At 40.6% G+C, this 15241-nt stretch overlaps 5 protein-coding genes across 6 annotated transcripts; 2 read left to right on the top strand and 3 right to left on the bottom strand.

Moving 5' to 3' along the window:
* The first annotated feature begins 304 nt into the window (after positions 1-304).
* LOC108597718 (Xbp1) lies at positions 305-2479 on the top strand. Its single transcript, XM_017984409.2, is given in 3 exon segments — positions 305-768; positions 838-1159; positions 1162-2479. Coding segments are annotated over 3 exon segments (1497 nt in total). The 5' UTR covers positions 305-568; the 3' UTR covers positions 2137-2479.
* A 310-nt stretch (positions 2480-2789) lies between these two features.
* On the bottom strand, positions 2790-4179 carry LOC108595587 (queuine tRNA-ribosyltransferase catalytic subunit). The gene is made up of 2 exons (XM_017980849.1): positions 4060-4179; positions 2790-3997 (listed from the first exon to the last, which is right to left on the bottom strand). Exons 1-2 carry the CDS (start codon positions 4146-4148, stop codon positions 2824-2826), a joined length of 1263 nt encoding a protein of 420 aa, XP_017836338.1. The 5' UTR covers positions 4149-4179; the 3' UTR covers positions 2790-2823.
* A 184-nt stretch (positions 4180-4363) lies between these two features.
* On the top strand, positions 4364-5658 carry LOC108595424 (high mobility group protein 20A). Its single transcript, XM_017980653.1, has 2 exons — positions 4364-4813; positions 4875-5658. The coding sequence occupies exons 1-2, from the start codon at positions 4398-4400 to the stop codon at positions 5575-5577; spliced, it is 1119 nt and encodes a 372-aa protein (XP_017836142.1). The 5' UTR covers positions 4364-4397; the 3' UTR covers positions 5578-5658.
* LOC108595426 lies at positions 5599-6122 on the bottom strand. The gene is made up of 2 exons (XM_017980654.1): positions 6001-6122; positions 5599-5949 (listed from the first exon to the last, which is right to left on the bottom strand). Exons 1-2 carry the CDS (start codon positions 6071-6073, stop codon positions 5687-5689), a joined length of 336 nt encoding a protein of 111 aa, XP_017836143.1. The 5' UTR covers positions 6074-6122; the 3' UTR covers positions 5599-5686.
* Positions 6123-6394: 272 nt separating this feature from the next.
* On the bottom strand, positions 6395-14795 carry LOC108597394 (macoilin). 2 transcript variants are annotated; one of them, XM_017983931.2, is made up of 11 exons: positions 14745-14795; positions 11398-11835; positions 10513-10657; positions 10322-10448; positions 10134-10260; positions 9492-10072; positions 9197-9424; positions 9025-9126; positions 8291-8964; positions 8039-8231; positions 6395-7974 (listed from the first exon to the last, which is right to left on the bottom strand). In XM_017983931.2, exons 2-11 carry the CDS (start codon positions 11475-11477, stop codon positions 7373-7375), a joined length of 2859 nt encoding a protein of 952 aa, XP_017839420.1. In that variant the 5' UTR covers positions 11478-11835; positions 14745-14795; the 3' UTR covers positions 6395-7372. The 2 variants fall into 2 exon arrangements, with proteins under 2 accessions (XP_017839420.1, XP_017839419.1); XM_017983930.2 differs by lacking the exon at positions 14745-14795 and adding an exon at positions 14650-14734.
* Positions 14796-15241: the final 446 nt, after the last annotated feature.

Here is a 15241-nt window from a genome sequence, read left to right as displayed (position 1 = left end):
GAATCTAAAGGAGATTCCAGATCAGCAATGGTATCGTAATGTTTGTTTGTTCTGCTTGCTCATTAGGTGGTGTTATTAGACTTATCCATGAATAAAGCAGTCATTGATTGCAATTTAATATTATAACATTAAGAAATATGAAAGATTATTTATATTTATTCGAGCATATGTATATCGGCTTACCCAGCACTGGATCTTTTAGCGATGTAACCGAACATATCGAATATGTATCGATAGTTTTGCAGCCCTATTGTGAGTGGTGCAGCTATACACATAACTAAGAACTAACTGGAATTGGACACGTCAGCTAAAGTGAAAAGCCCAATTGTTAAAGTACACGTACACGAAGTCTTAGAGTTGAAATGCGCATTTCGGGCAGAAATAGAAAATTGCGTGAGATTAGGATGATTTGAGGTGCAGAAAATCAGATAAAGTTCGTAGCCTGCGCATTACTCGCGGATACCTCAACAATGCAACAATAATTTTTCACACATACGGATAACCAAGCAAGAATAAAATCAAAACATTGGACTCAGTGTTAATAACTGAAATAGCCTGAAACTCGAATATGAATACATTGCCTAAACTGAGACCAGCGCCTGCTCCAATGACTCCAGCTGCCTTGCTGCCCAAGGCGGAGTCGCCGAGCTACTCGGGCTATGATTCATCATGCAACAGTGTTGCGGATGAGGAGATGATAGCAGCACCTGTTAAGACCAAGAAGCGGCGCTTGGATCATTTGTCATGGGAGGAGAAGGTGCAAAGAAAGTAAGTAACTAAGCTAGTGCTGTGATAGTGTAACAATCCTAACTGGTGCTATGGTTTTAATAATTTAAGGAAATTGAAGAATCGCGTTGCCGCACAGACAAGTCGCGATCGCAAAAAGGCGCGCATGGAAGAAATGGAGATTGAGATAAAGGAACTGACAGAGAAGACAGAAATATTGCAAAACAAATGCATGAGCTTGCAGTGCATTAACGAATCACTGCTGGCCAAAAATCAGAAACTGGACATGGAAATGGAGCAAATGCGTCAGGAACTCGCCGAAATGAAACAGCTTGCCAAAGGCAACAGCCTAAGTGCCATAGTAGGCGCTGAGGGCTGTGCGTCCACACTCACTGGATCTGCAGCATCCAATGCTGACCCTCTGCAGCAGGGTTTACAAGTGGACACACAGTCGTCAGCGCGTGCCATGGCATCGAAGCTGAACCAGAGCAACACCACAGCCTCGCTATGGAAAATTGTGGCTCTCTGCCTTCTATACAAGACATGCTGCTCGTCGACGACGAAGAATTCGACGCGCGACGGCTCGAAGAGTTGGCCGAAAGCCTACTCGCAGATATCGCCGCAGACTTGGAAACAGGCACTGAAGCGTGCGAGCCAGATGCTACCAAAGATGAAGGCATCACAGAGCGATTGCCTAGACCAGTGGTGGGGACCGCAGCAGAGCGCCTGGAATCCCACGGGCATAGAGCTGATGGCCTAAACAGCAACACCAAAAACATGCAGACCACAGTGCAGCACAGGAGCAGCCCAAGGAAACAAGTGTCACAGATAAATGAAAACCAACAAAAGAAAGCTTCAGCAACCAATATAGTGATGAAGCCCCCAACGACAAAAACGAAAATAATTTCAGCAGCTGCTTTCATTCAGGCGCCCACACCGGACACCGTGTATGGCACCTACGATGCAAAAACTAATTCCATCACCATTGTTATGGATGATGATACAGAACCCATTAACGAGGCGGTTGAGATAATTTATGGCGATGGTGTTAGCGCTTGCGATGATTCTACAGAAGCCATGTGCCCGCCTCGTGCCACTTCGCCCACAGAGGTGTTCCTCAGTGTTATTAATGCCACTGATGAATCAGATGATGAGACCACAAGCCATCTTAATTTCGAGCCTATGGAAAGTTTTCTCAGTCCGCGTGTAAAGGCCATTTCACCGCTAGCCAAATCTCCAGCGTTGTCCATGCATTCGGCCATCTCGGATCATGGCTATGAATCCATTATGGGCTCACCTGCATCCACAACGCTTACACACTTGGATAGCGATGTTAATATGCCCGCAAGCGAGGAAGATGAATTCCTTTGGGAGAGTAACTTTGATGAGCTATTCCCCAGTTTAATATGAACGTAAATTTTTCAATAGAAAACGTAATGTTAGTTCATTTTGAATACGGCTGGCCGCCTCGTAGCTTAAGTGTTTTAGCTGTTAAAGTTAAGTTAAATACTTCTCAGAAATTGTACAGGATTTGTCGTTGAAGGCTTTACCATATATGATATTGGACGTAATATTTAAGTGCTAAGCTAATTTGTTAGTTTCTATTTATATGTAACACATGTCATATTCACATAGGCGTAACCCTCTTAACTTTTAATTTCAATGTGCTCAAATCTAATATGCATAATCACACAAACACAAGATTCTAAAATATATATATATGTGTACTTACATATACACAAAGCGGAAATTGAAGTTCAGATTATTTAATTTCACGTGGGTCATTTTCGCTCTGTCTGACGAATCACGCCACTTTTAAGTGACGTCACGGTCTGACTGCTTTTGTTTAAAGTAAAGCGTGCTATTGCGTGATTTTGTTGGTTGTTTCAATATCCAGCCATCGGTGTAGCCAGAATGTAATTAGGAAGGGGAAAGTAGTAATCATAATATTTACCTACATTTTTATTATAACTGGCTACTCACTCAGTTGGGGCTTTACAAAGCCTGTGCAGCAATTTAAAAATACTTAATATTTTTTCTAACAAATATTTTGTTTAATTTGGTTTTATGAAAACAAATCAATATTTATTTACCCAACTAAGACGACAATTTTAAATCTTTCGGTGGTGAGGTTGGCGCACTGATTTCTACCTTTGTCTCTATTGTGGCATCTGCTGGCAGCTCAATGCACACAGCAGCAAGTGCCTCACGTATCCAAGTTGGTATGGGTTCTTGATCAAAATGCTCCGCCATAAACTCGCGCACAAATTGGGGGAACTCATCTCGCTGCACTGCGTCCCGCATAGAGCTCATCAAACCCAACTGATAGGCGACATTATGCACGCTAAGCAGTGAGCATGAAACGCTTTCATTGGTGGCAATGTGATGTAGATAAGATCGTGTATAGCGCTTACAGGTGCTGCAACCACAGGCAGCATCAATAGGTTGCATATCATGTTTATACTTTTGGTGCTTTAGATTAAGTTGTCCCTTGTTGACTAGAGCACAGCCAAAGCGCGCCGTGCGTGTAGGGAATACACAATCAAACATATCAATACCAAGGGCAACGCAGACCACCAGATCCGCAGCAAACCCTACGCCCATTAGATAACGCGGCTTGTCGCGCGGCAAGTGATTTGTGCTGACATCCACCATGCGCCAAAAATCATGCTTGCTCTCACCACCACTTAGTCCGCCCACGGCAAATCCACGTACCTCACGTTCCATTAATGCTGTAACACAGCGCTCACGCAATGGGATCTCTAGTCCGCCTTGCACAATTGGAAACAGTGATTGGTCATCATTTCTGGCATGGGCCTTTATGCAGCGATCTACCCAGCGAATTGTGCGCTCCATAGCCTCTTCCACGCGTGGTCCCGTTGTTGTTGTCTTAACCACATCGTCCAATTGCATCATTATGTCAGCGCCGATGGCATTCTGTATCTGCATTGAGTGCTCTGGAGTCAGCATGCACTCACTGTTGTCAAACGGCGAACGAAAGTTGACACCGTGCTCATTAATCTCTGCCAGCTCTAGCAGTGACACCATCTGAAAACCACCAGAGTCTGTCAATATGGCACGCGGCCAACCCATGAAGTTGTGTAAGCCTCCAGCGTGCTGCAGTGTCTCAATGCCGGGTCGCAGTCCCAGATGATAGGTGTTGCCCAAGAGTATCTGGCAGTCCAGTTCAATTAGCTGATCCGGCAGCACACCCTTTAGCGTTCCCTGTGTGCCAACAGGCATAAACACTGGTGTGCGCACCTCACTGTGTCTAAAATAAAAATATAATAAAAAACGTTAAACAATTTAATAACTTGCAAACTACCAACGTACCTTAATGTCATTAAACCAGCTCGCGCCTTGGAGACGGAACATTCGGCTATCACCTTGTAGGTAAGCGGTGGAATCTTGGCAGTACTCATTTCGGGTTATTAATAAATAAGTTTATTTATTAATTTTAAATATTATTCGCAGCACGTTGTGCACGTTGTGCGTGTTATTGCAGCCCTGGTAAGAAATGTAAACAAGTCTACATGTACTGTATGAGGGCTACGATAATCCGACTTCCAAGCTATCGTGTGTGGGACGCATAAAAGCGTGTTAGTGTAGCCCTGGTTGGTTTGTCAGCTGCTGACTGTGAATTGAAACTCCTTAAGAAATTGCAAATAAATATGGAAGTTAAAGAAGAAAATGACACAACTGCTCTGCCGCCTGCATTAAAATATGAAGAAAATGGCGAAGACCATCCAAATTTAGAGGAAAAATCACCAGACACTAGCAAGGCAACAGCGACGGCAACAAAAAAACCCAAAAGCAAAGGCAAGGCTCGCAATGCTGTAGCAGGGGGTGATAACATGGACGCAGATTTAAAGAAGCTGACGCAGCGCCGAATTAATGTAGCCGGTGCACCCAAAATGCCGCTTAATGGCTACGTGAGATTCATGAATGATCGCCGCGAGCAGTTGCGTTGTGAGTTGCCGAATCTGACAGCGCTGGAACATACAAAAATGATTGGTCTGGAGTGGCATCAACTGACTGAAGACCGTAGGACACCATATCTGGAGGCGGCGGCCAAGGATAAGGCTTTGTATATATTTGAAATTTTAGTGTCAGTTCATTTTGTATTCCATGTCAAAACTTATTTTTAGATATCAAGAACAAATGCAAAAATTTTTTAAGGAGCATCCCGAAATTGTGGCCAACGAGTTGGCCAAGGCTAAAAAGGTGGATAACAAAAATGCAAGCATAGCCAAGGAGAAACCCAACAACAACAACAACAATGGTGAAGTGGCTAAAAAAACAAATATCAAAACATCACCCAGTGAGCCTATGCTGGCAACTGTGGTGGAGCCTAAGCCAGAAGTAATACGCACACCCACACCGCCAGCGCTTAATGTCAGCGCCTTGACACGCCCATTTACGGGTGAAATACCCATATACACAAACGAGTTCATAGAACATAATCGCAGCACAGAAAACGAATTGCGTATGCTGCGCAAGGCTAAAACTGATTTAGAGCAGCAAAATGCAGTGCTGGAGCAGCATGTGGACAATACAAAGGCTGGTCTAGCCAAGGTAACGGGTGAAGTGACCGAGCTAAAGGAAGAACATATGCGTTTGGAAAAGTATCTAAGAAATTTAAGACAAAAATTGGTAGCGGCGCTAGGTGGACTGGCTCTCACGCCGCCGCCGCACGAGCCTAGTGAACTAAATATGGAAAATGTAGACAAGTACATACAGCATCTTTCTGGCTGGATTAATACTACAGCTGCACAACAAAACAATGCCATGCTAGTCAAAGTAGCAGAATCCCTAAGCAAAATTGACACTGCCAGTTTACAAAAATCATAAATAATGTATATTATAGTTTAGTTTTAATCTTAGCTAAGCATAAGTTAAGTTCAGCTGTGTAGTATTATATGCGAATAAACCATAAATTTATAAAAATTATGAAGTGTTCTTAATTGCGTTTGCTGTGCTCCTCCTCAGAGCCAAAGGTCTCCAAGTCATGGCTGTCATTGCTGCGTGAAGATATGCTGCCCAGACTGCGATAGGATTGTACGCGTGGTGTGCGCGTTATATTTGCTTCTCCTGGCACACGCGGACGCCAATTCTTATAAATTACGTAGTAGGTGCATAGAAGCATAGGCAGCACCATCAACGGGTGGCAAGCAAAGCGCATGGTGTATAAAAAGCTCGACATCATAAAACTAATTAATGTCTCTGTGAACAAATAATTTGAGAGGATACTATTAAGCTATAGCCAAGCCTTACCTTCCACAGACCATACTGCGCTAATTAAAGTTAGTATGGCTGTTGAGATACTCTGCAGCATATAGTAGATCATCTTTGTGAAAATAATTTACAGTGTAGCTTGCCTTAGCTCTAAGCTGCGACTAATATAATTATAATTTTCTTTAGTCAACATATTAGTAAAAGCTTACTGCGTTTAAAATATTTAAATAAATATATACCGTATAGAAAATTTAAGGAAAATTATAAGTACAAATTGTTTAATAGCTTCACTAGCTTTATTTTTAAACAAAATAGTTGTAGATTTGTTTTCGTTTGCAATTAAATTTCAAGTATTTGCAACTTGCGTTTTGTTTTTGTTTAGGAACAGCAAAAATAAATTAAAAACTTAAAAAGAAACATGTTTTTGTTTTTTTTTTTCACTCTCTCAAAAATAGTTAATGCTATATATTGTAGGCGTACATTTAAGGTTTATAACAAAAATAATTTAATGAGATAATTGTAAATCAAAAGCGCAGACTTCAAAAATTCCATTGCCCGTAGGCAGAAATTTTGGCCATAGGAAAAAAACTAAATTAAAAATCAAAGTTAAATAAAAAAATAAAAAACAATTTCACGGCAAATAATTTCAAAAAGGCCAAGATCACACTCAAAAGGGTTTCGCTCAACTCTCACAGCGTTCGCTTAAATTTGTTTTCGTTCTTTAAAAATATAGTATAAGTAGTAAATAGTAGGAGTAGTAGTAGTTAGCAACTAGCTCGTTTTCAAAATTGAATTTAATTTTAGAAAAGAGAAAATATACAGAGAACGTATGCAGTTTTTTCAGTTTCACATATTATTTTTATAAATCCTTTTCAAATTTGTATGTGTATGGATGTGCGACGAGTAAAAATAACTAATCGCAGGAGACTTATTTTTTTTGTGTAAGGATATGAATAGACTGCAGACAGCAGCTAATTGTTGATAATAATAATTAGCAACAGATTTTCTTTTTTTCTTCTTGTAATTTAAAGGAATGATTACAACAGATTCAGTAGGCGTCTTAATGTGCAGTTGAGAAGGGTAAGCACAGTCTATCTAGGAATTTTAATAGTCAAACAATTAGCTGCTACTCACAATCAATTAAACAGTAATTGATTATATGGAAATATTAGAATTTTGTGTGTGTGTATGTGTGTGTTTGAAAGAAATTATCTGCTTATGCTTAGTACGGACATTCATTATTATTTATGTTTCCAGCCAGTTGACTATTATAGCCAAAATCAAATGTTTGCTGTTTTCTTTTTGTTACTGTCGTTTATAAAGTATAATAATCTCAAACTTATCGTCTCAGTAGCTGATGCGAGGACGAGGACGACTGCTGCTGCTGTTGATGGGAACGTTGCTGCTGGCGTCAGGCATCCGTACCATTGGGATTCATGCCAACAGGCGGTACCACCAACATGTTGCCTGTCTTGGGCGTATAGACGCTAGCATTGGGATCTAAATTCGATAGACCGCCACCGCCGTTGGCAGCCGCATTGGCAGCATGAAGAGCAGCGGCTACGCTTACCGGCACCATTTGCTGCTGCTGTTGCTGAGAGACTGGTCCCACCTGCTGCTGGGACTGCTGGTGTTGCTGATGCTGCTGTTGCTGCTGCTGATGCTGCTGTTGATGTTGTTGGTGTTGCTGATGCTGCTGATGTTGCTGATGCTGTTGATGCTGTTGATGCTGTTGATGTTGTTGTTGTTGATGCTGTTGATGTTGTTGATGTTGCTGCTGCTGCTGATGTTGTTGATGTTGCTGGTAATCCTGTGCAGCGCTTAAACTGAGCATGGGTGATGAGGGTCCCGGGCCGCCTGACTGCAAGGGCGGAGTGTCATTCATGCGTAGCATGCTGCCGCCGGGGCCATGTGGCCCGGTGTTCAAGCAGAGCGTATCCGGCATAACAGCCAACAATTGTGCAATCTTGGCCTTGAGATCAATGACCTCATCCTCCTTGGAGCGACGATGACCTGAAAAGTGGAAAATGCTTTGCTTGAAATAATAAATATGGTTTATTGTTATTCGACTCCTCACTGTCAGATATTTCGAGCTGACGCTTGGCTGCGCCCAGAGCTGAGAATAAGTCCAGCTTAACTCTCGTCTCCGCGGATAGATTCTTCTCCAGTGTTGAGTTTTTCTCCTGCATTGTATTGAGCGCATTGATCAGCTGTTGCGCATCTGCCTGTGTCGATTCCCGCGTGCGCACCTTAACCTCCAGCATTCGATACTGAAAAAGTTAATTATTTATTACATTTATGATTTACTTGTTGAGTCTCAAACACAAACCTCCTGCTCAAATTTACGACTATGCTCGACGGCCACCTGTTTAGCCTCCTCGCATTGCTTGAGTTCTGTGCGCAGCCGCTTCAGTTCGTCGTCCAATTGCTGGCGCCGCTGCTTACACTGCACGCTGCACTCGGGACGCATGGCCTTCTCCTCGGCCGCTTTGCGTGCCTTTCGCTCATTGGCCACCTGCGAGTCAAGCGATTGCTTTTGTCGTCGCTCTTCATTTAGACGCCGCTCCAAGCTCTGCAAATTCAGCTGATCTCCATGACGCGCATTGTTGAGCTCTTGTATGCGCTTCTCTAGCTCATCGCACTCCTTCTGTTTGGCCTGCAAACACGATTTGCTGGTCAGGTTAACATCGAGCTTCTGACGCAGCTCGTTCTCAATTTGCTTCATATGACTAATTTCAGCGCGATATTTCTTAACATCCGCCTCCAGCTTGAGGCAAGTCTCGCAGATCTTTGAGACCACCTTGCTGGCCATATGCGAAATGGTTGATGCAGCATTGGCATTGCTTGACGTGGAGCTGGCGGAAGAGGAAACAGAGCTGGCATCATTGTTATTATTGTTGTTGTTGCTATTGGCAGCTGTTTCCTTTTGCTGCTGTGACTGTTGCTGCTGCTGGTTATGATTGTCCTTGGCCGCATTGTCCTTTTTGCCGCGATTGCGACGTCCTAGAATTAAAAATCGTATTTAGTTACAGTTGGGTAACAACGGCAGCTCTAACCACTTACCCTTGGGCATCTTTTCAATCTGTGACGCAGGCTCCACCAGTGTTGGCTCCTCGGTTTCAAATTGCAGAACATTGCCATTGGCCACATTGTGCGTCTTTTTGTCTACAAAGGCAATCAATTTATATAACTATTTTTAATGTGAAATGTTTTGTATTTGAAGCTTCAAGCGCACCGTGTTTATCCTTAGTTGCCGGTTCCTGCTTTTGTTGATAGCTGCTATTGCTGCTGCTATCCCAGTCTGACTTCTCCTTACTGTTATTACTGTTGCTTGTGTTTGCTGTGGTAATACTAACGCCATCCGACTGTTTGCTGCTGTTGTCGTTTGTATCGCTTTTGTTGCGATGCTTATCCTTGTCCATGCTGCGTCGATGATTTCTGCCTACATGACCATTTGACGTGGCTGCGCAAACATAATAATTTAAGTAATTTGTATACAATTTAAATTGAGATTATGTTTCAATAAAAACCTGTTGTTGCGACTGTCGCTTGTTTAGTAGCCGCTGTGTTGTTGGCACTAGACGCTGCTGCTGCTGTCGTCGCTGTGGCAGCAACGGACGTTGACGTCGCTGTGCTTTGCTCATTGGCGGCGCTGTTATCCTTGCTGTTGCTGCTACTGTTGTTGTTGTTGTTATTATTGTTGTGATTATGATGATGATGATGATTACTATTACTGCCACTGCTGCTGGCGCCGGCGCCGCTGCTGCTGCTGTTGTTGTTGTGATGATGCTCATGATGATTTTGTGCTTGTGCTGCATTTGTTGTTGTCGCATTTGACAGTACGCCATTGGCATGATTAGTGGTCAGCACAGGCTGCGCTGCTGTCGTGCCATTGGGAACCATAACATTGCTGCCGCTGCCAGTGGAAGTTGCCGTTACAGCCGCTATCAACTGTGGCTCTGCTTCAGCTTCATCGGCGGGCAGTGCTTGCTGCAGCAATTGCATATAAAACTCATTCTCCTTGGCCACCTCACGCTGCTTGCGCTGACGCATGCGATAGCCTACATAGCTCTTGAAGCCAAAGCCCAGCGTGACCACCGGATAGCCAATGCTGCAAGTTAAAGTAAAGTTAATACAAGTTTATAGAACAGCTAGTAGCAACAAAGCCTCACCAGTGTGCAGCAAATGGCCGACAGAGATCCAAATGGGGCATATGTCGACTGTCTTTCCATCGAATGCCCACCTCCAGATAGACAAACAACATCCACAGTATAATTGTGGGCAAACAAATGCCCTTATCTGCAATGAAATACACACAGAAATAAATAAGTATATATATATATGGGATACTGAAACTCACCTGTATGCCAAACGTACTGCACCCAGACATATGTGCTGGCGGCAAAGAGCAACCAGTGCACGGGTATGAAGAACAAGCAGACCAAATCTGATGTTATTGCTATACACACAAACAATACGGAAAATGCCTGCAAATATCAATTAAGTTCAGTTATGAATGAATTTTCTATGTAGATTCTCTTTTAAACTTACCAGTCCCTTGTACTTAAATGAATCGTGTACGGAGCGTAAGAGCAGCCAGAAGGGCCACAGGAATTCAAATCGGAACATAAACATAAAGTCTGCTACCATGACAATGGCCCAAAGTATAAGAAATTTCATGTACAAGACAGTTGTGCTGTAGGGAAAAACGTTTTTAGTTATATATACATATATTTATACATATATCGTAAATTTTTATTAACTATGAAAACTTTTGATTTTAATATTATAGGCAAAAAACAAAAAAAAAAAAACGTTTATAAACAATTTTTATAATCGTACATGTGATATATATCACATGTATAAATATACTCTAAAGATCTATCCAAAAATTTAAGCATACATTTGTCATTATAGTAATAATTAAAGCCTTGAATAAATCATTGGCATATTTCATGATATCATGTAATCAGAGTATTTACAAAAGATGACGCAATAATTTAAAGTCAATCTCAGATTTCTAATATGGAGAAAACTAAGCAATGTCAGTGCTATTCACAATTTTTATCAATTACAAGAACTAACTAGGAACTATTAACAAGAAATCATTTAGAGTAAAGAAGTACAAAAATTGTATGTTGTAGTGTATGCAAAAGTCGATTTTTCCTCCTTAAACAAAAGATTCTTCGTCAGTTTATGATTTAATTCTGCCTTTTGCAGCTGCAAACAATTTGATAAACAATTTAATGTTTTTACCACAAGTGAGTGTATACAACCTCAGCGACCCCCCCTATTATTAATATAGCCAAATCTAGCCTCATGTGTATGTATACAATCAATTCATTGGGTGATAAGCTATATATGTGTACATGGAATTCTGCATATTTATCTGCATTCTCTCTCGTGCTCTCTTTCTGATTTGGACACTTCACTCACCTGCCATACATGCCTTCTGTGATTTTGTTGCGCTTCATTGGGCGACGCAATTTGCCACAATCCGCATTGCGCCGCTTCATTTTGTAACGCACTCAATGGATTTTCGTATTCAATATTTTGCGAAAACAAATTCGATTTAATTAGTTACTTTACTTAATATGATTTAATTGTTTTTCACGCTCTGTTGTTTGTTTGATACTTTTATGTTCGCACTGTTTTTTTTTTTTTGCTATTATATGTTTTCGTGGCTGTGGAAGTGGAGATCTTTGTTTGCCTATTTATTTAATTATGCTGGAGGTCGGTGTTAATATTCCTTGTTGCTGCTTCTGTTGACTTTGACGGCATCGATATGGCTGCTGCTGGCGCGGCATTTCCTTCACTTATCCACGCGTCGTATATTAATTACCTCCCGCTGAGCTGACTCTTTCACTGCTTAAACTGCAATTATACAGTCAAACATATATGTATAAATATATATATATATATATATATATATATACACAAACTTATTTAGAATACAAGCAAACACTTGCTTTTTGAAATGGAAATCAGTTCGATTTCAAATATTGACACTCAATGCTTACTTATAGAAAAGTACTAAATTTAGCGAGAAAAAAGTTCAGAGTTAGATCGATAGTTCTTATTCGATAACATGACTGTTAAACTTAAATGCTGGCTAAGCTATTTTTATGTCTTTCTGTTTGTTGTTTTCTGTATTGCACTTTCGTTTGGTTGTTATAAATTTGTGCACAAGCACTTGTTGTTGTTGTTTTTGCTTCTGCTGTGGTGTGGGCGAAATGCGGTCAGTTATTTAGTATACAAAATAAAATACACAATTATAAACATTCAACGCCCCAACGATCAGCTGCCTTGGCAAAGGGGCAGCTGCCTTCTACACCCCCTCCACCCAAGAGACCCCTTAGCAGAGAAGATGACATTCAACTTGAAAACAAGCACTATGAAAATGCCAAAATTTCAAAAACAGCAAAGCAAATTCTTAATGTGTTTCTGTATGTGAGTTTACTGATTATGCAAAATTTTATAAACAATGCTAGCTGTTGTGTTTTAAATATAAATATATGCGCCAAACAGGCTGCCAAACAAAACAATAACAATAGCGAAAAAAATACATTCATTAGACATTTAGACGTCAGCAGAAAGTTTTCATCAGCCTGTCTGTATGCGTGTGGAATCTATTAAGCCGTAGGCTTAAATTCGTTGATCTTATGACTATTACATCATTATGTATAGATATATTCTCGATCTCAAAATTGGCCAAATTTACAAAAAGTTTACTGTAAGCAGTAAAGAATTTGGATATGTGTGTATTTATAAAAGAGCGGCAACTGCACGGGTTTCAACATGTGAAAGCACTCAATCGCACACACACACATACACGGAGAGACTGTTGCGTCAACCCGTTAGGCATATTTTTGTGGGGACAACGATTTGCGACTGCGCTGTAAAACTCACATACACACGCACGTACATTTTAGAGCCACGGAAGCGGAACAGATTTGAAGGAAGCTGGCCCATCGAGCCATCGAGGCTAAAGGAGAGCAGACATCCTAGCGCATGTTCGGCATGTGTGTGTGTGTGTGTGAATGTGGTTATAAATAGCATCCAAAAGTGGAGCGCAACAGAATGAAAAGAGCATAAAAACTTACACGGCAACGGTACCGGAAACTCAGCTTACTGATGACGTCTAGCATACACACGCATACACAAAAAATGCATGCACTTATCAAGTACACTTTAAAAATATTGTCCTTAGTATAGAAAAAAACAACTCATAAGATATGGCCATTTTTCCCACGTGACTTATAATATATGTATGTATATTATTCCACACATTTGAATTATTTAAATTGTTACGCATTTTTTTTTAAGTGTATGCATATTTAGCAATATGCATGTATTTGCGTTGGTATAGTTGTTAAAGCTTTGGTGACAGCCAACTGAATTTTGAATGATTTTGTGTGGGCTTCAATGGCAATGATGCGGCCTGGCCTGGAGGTAAAACATGAAAATAAAAGGGGGTTACTCTTGCCAAAGCCAATTTGATAAATGTATATGTAAATGTACATAATGCATATACATACGCACATACATACATATATTTAAGAGTGTGTTGTCTACCTGAGTGTACATACAACTCCATAGTTGCAGCAACAAGGAATTCTTATTTTCTGTTTTACATTGCATAAATTTTCACTCACTCACACTCTCGCAATTAAGTTCTTAACACTTTGTTGCGATCACTTGTCGCCAATTTTTACAGCTGTTCAGATTGTCTAAGCAAAGGCTAAAGAACTTTGATAAATGCGTTTGTATGTACATATGAGCACGTATGTATGTATGTATGATTTGTTTGTTTGTTTGCACACATGTTCATGCATTTTGCGCCCGTATTAGTTAATTGACGCCGGCTTCGTCAGTTCGATAATAAGCAAACGCAGTGCCAACGTAATATCCCCTTGATATACAGAAATAGCATAAACAAAACATTTTGTAAATTTCATTACATTTATATATTCTAAAAAAAACACACACAGCAACAAACCCCAAGCAAGGATAGCAACAACAACAATGCAAAAAGTGAAAAGTTGTTTAAAGTACACAGCGCGTTGTGGACTGCGACGCGATGAAAACGCAATATAACTAGCTGCTGGCTGCTGTGCTGCTGTTGGAGCTGAGCCTGACATGCCTGTTAGGATAGAGAGGGGTTGGCTGTTGACAAAACAGCATCCACATTTGCAGGCAGGGGCGCAACAAGAGCGCGCGAGAGAGCGAGCAAGAGACTGAGAGCGCATTGGTTACAGGAAACGAAATAAGGATGCTTGGTGCTCCTGGGATGACGATGTCAGGCCAGCTGCCAACATGCACACACGGTTACGTTTCTCAATAGCATTACATCTATACACACACACACTCACACACACTTAATAAAAGTGTTTCTATGTGGGGCTTGTTGGCGGTAGCCCCACTCGTGTGTACATATATGTATATGTACATAGGTATGTACTTATGTATAATTTTCACACTCTGCACACACTCGCGCGCCTCACATTTAGATGCATGTACATAAGTACATGTGTATGCGTGTATATATTGAAAATACATGCACATACATGTTTTATTTAATCTTAGCAAAAATTTGCACACGTTTTCTGTTTTGTATTCGCCGTTTTGTAATCAACTTATTCACAAGATGTATGGATATTTTTCTTTCTGTAACACTTTTTCATTTACCACGATTAGTGCTTGTGGCCTGTATTATTTATATATTCGTAAGCGTTTGTGTATGAATTCTTTGGCACAGCACTTTGATATAATATAATACGTACATATATTTAAAACATTAATATTGATTAGCTTTTGCGTAGTTTTAACTAGTGTTGCAAAACTGATTTTCGTACTCCAAAGTGTAATCGCATTGAACTCGATAATATATCGATAGCTTATCGGATGGGAACTTGAGCAGCTCATGCAAAATGAGCACTGTAATGTTAAATAAAATTTGTCGTTAAAAAATCAAAATACTTGATATATTTGTTTACATTTTCTTTATTTATATATACTTGTAATGATATATTTGTATTTCAGTTGTACAGTACTATGCGTGTACCTAAGATCTGCGCATTAGAAACAATTTATGAGTTAAATAGCTGCTTAAAATTATATACATAACAAAAATTATAAACATTTCAGGCGTTTGTATGGGGGAGCTGTATAATCTGTCTTGTAAAACATTCTCATCCATTCCTTTTGTATCTATCTGCCTTTCTCCTAAATTATTTGCTAGATTTTGTTCCTGCTCTGCCGTCATCTGTTTAAATATGTG

This window comes from Drosophila busckii, chromosome 2R, assembly GCF_011750605.1.
Source record: "Drosophila busckii strain San Diego stock center, stock number 13000-0081.31 chromosome 2R, ASM1175060v1, whole genome shotgun sequence".
NCBI classification, from domain to species: Eukaryota; Metazoa; Arthropoda; class Insecta; order Diptera; family Drosophilidae; genus Drosophila; species Drosophila busckii.
This window is presented reverse-complemented; position numbering and strand designations above follow the sequence as displayed.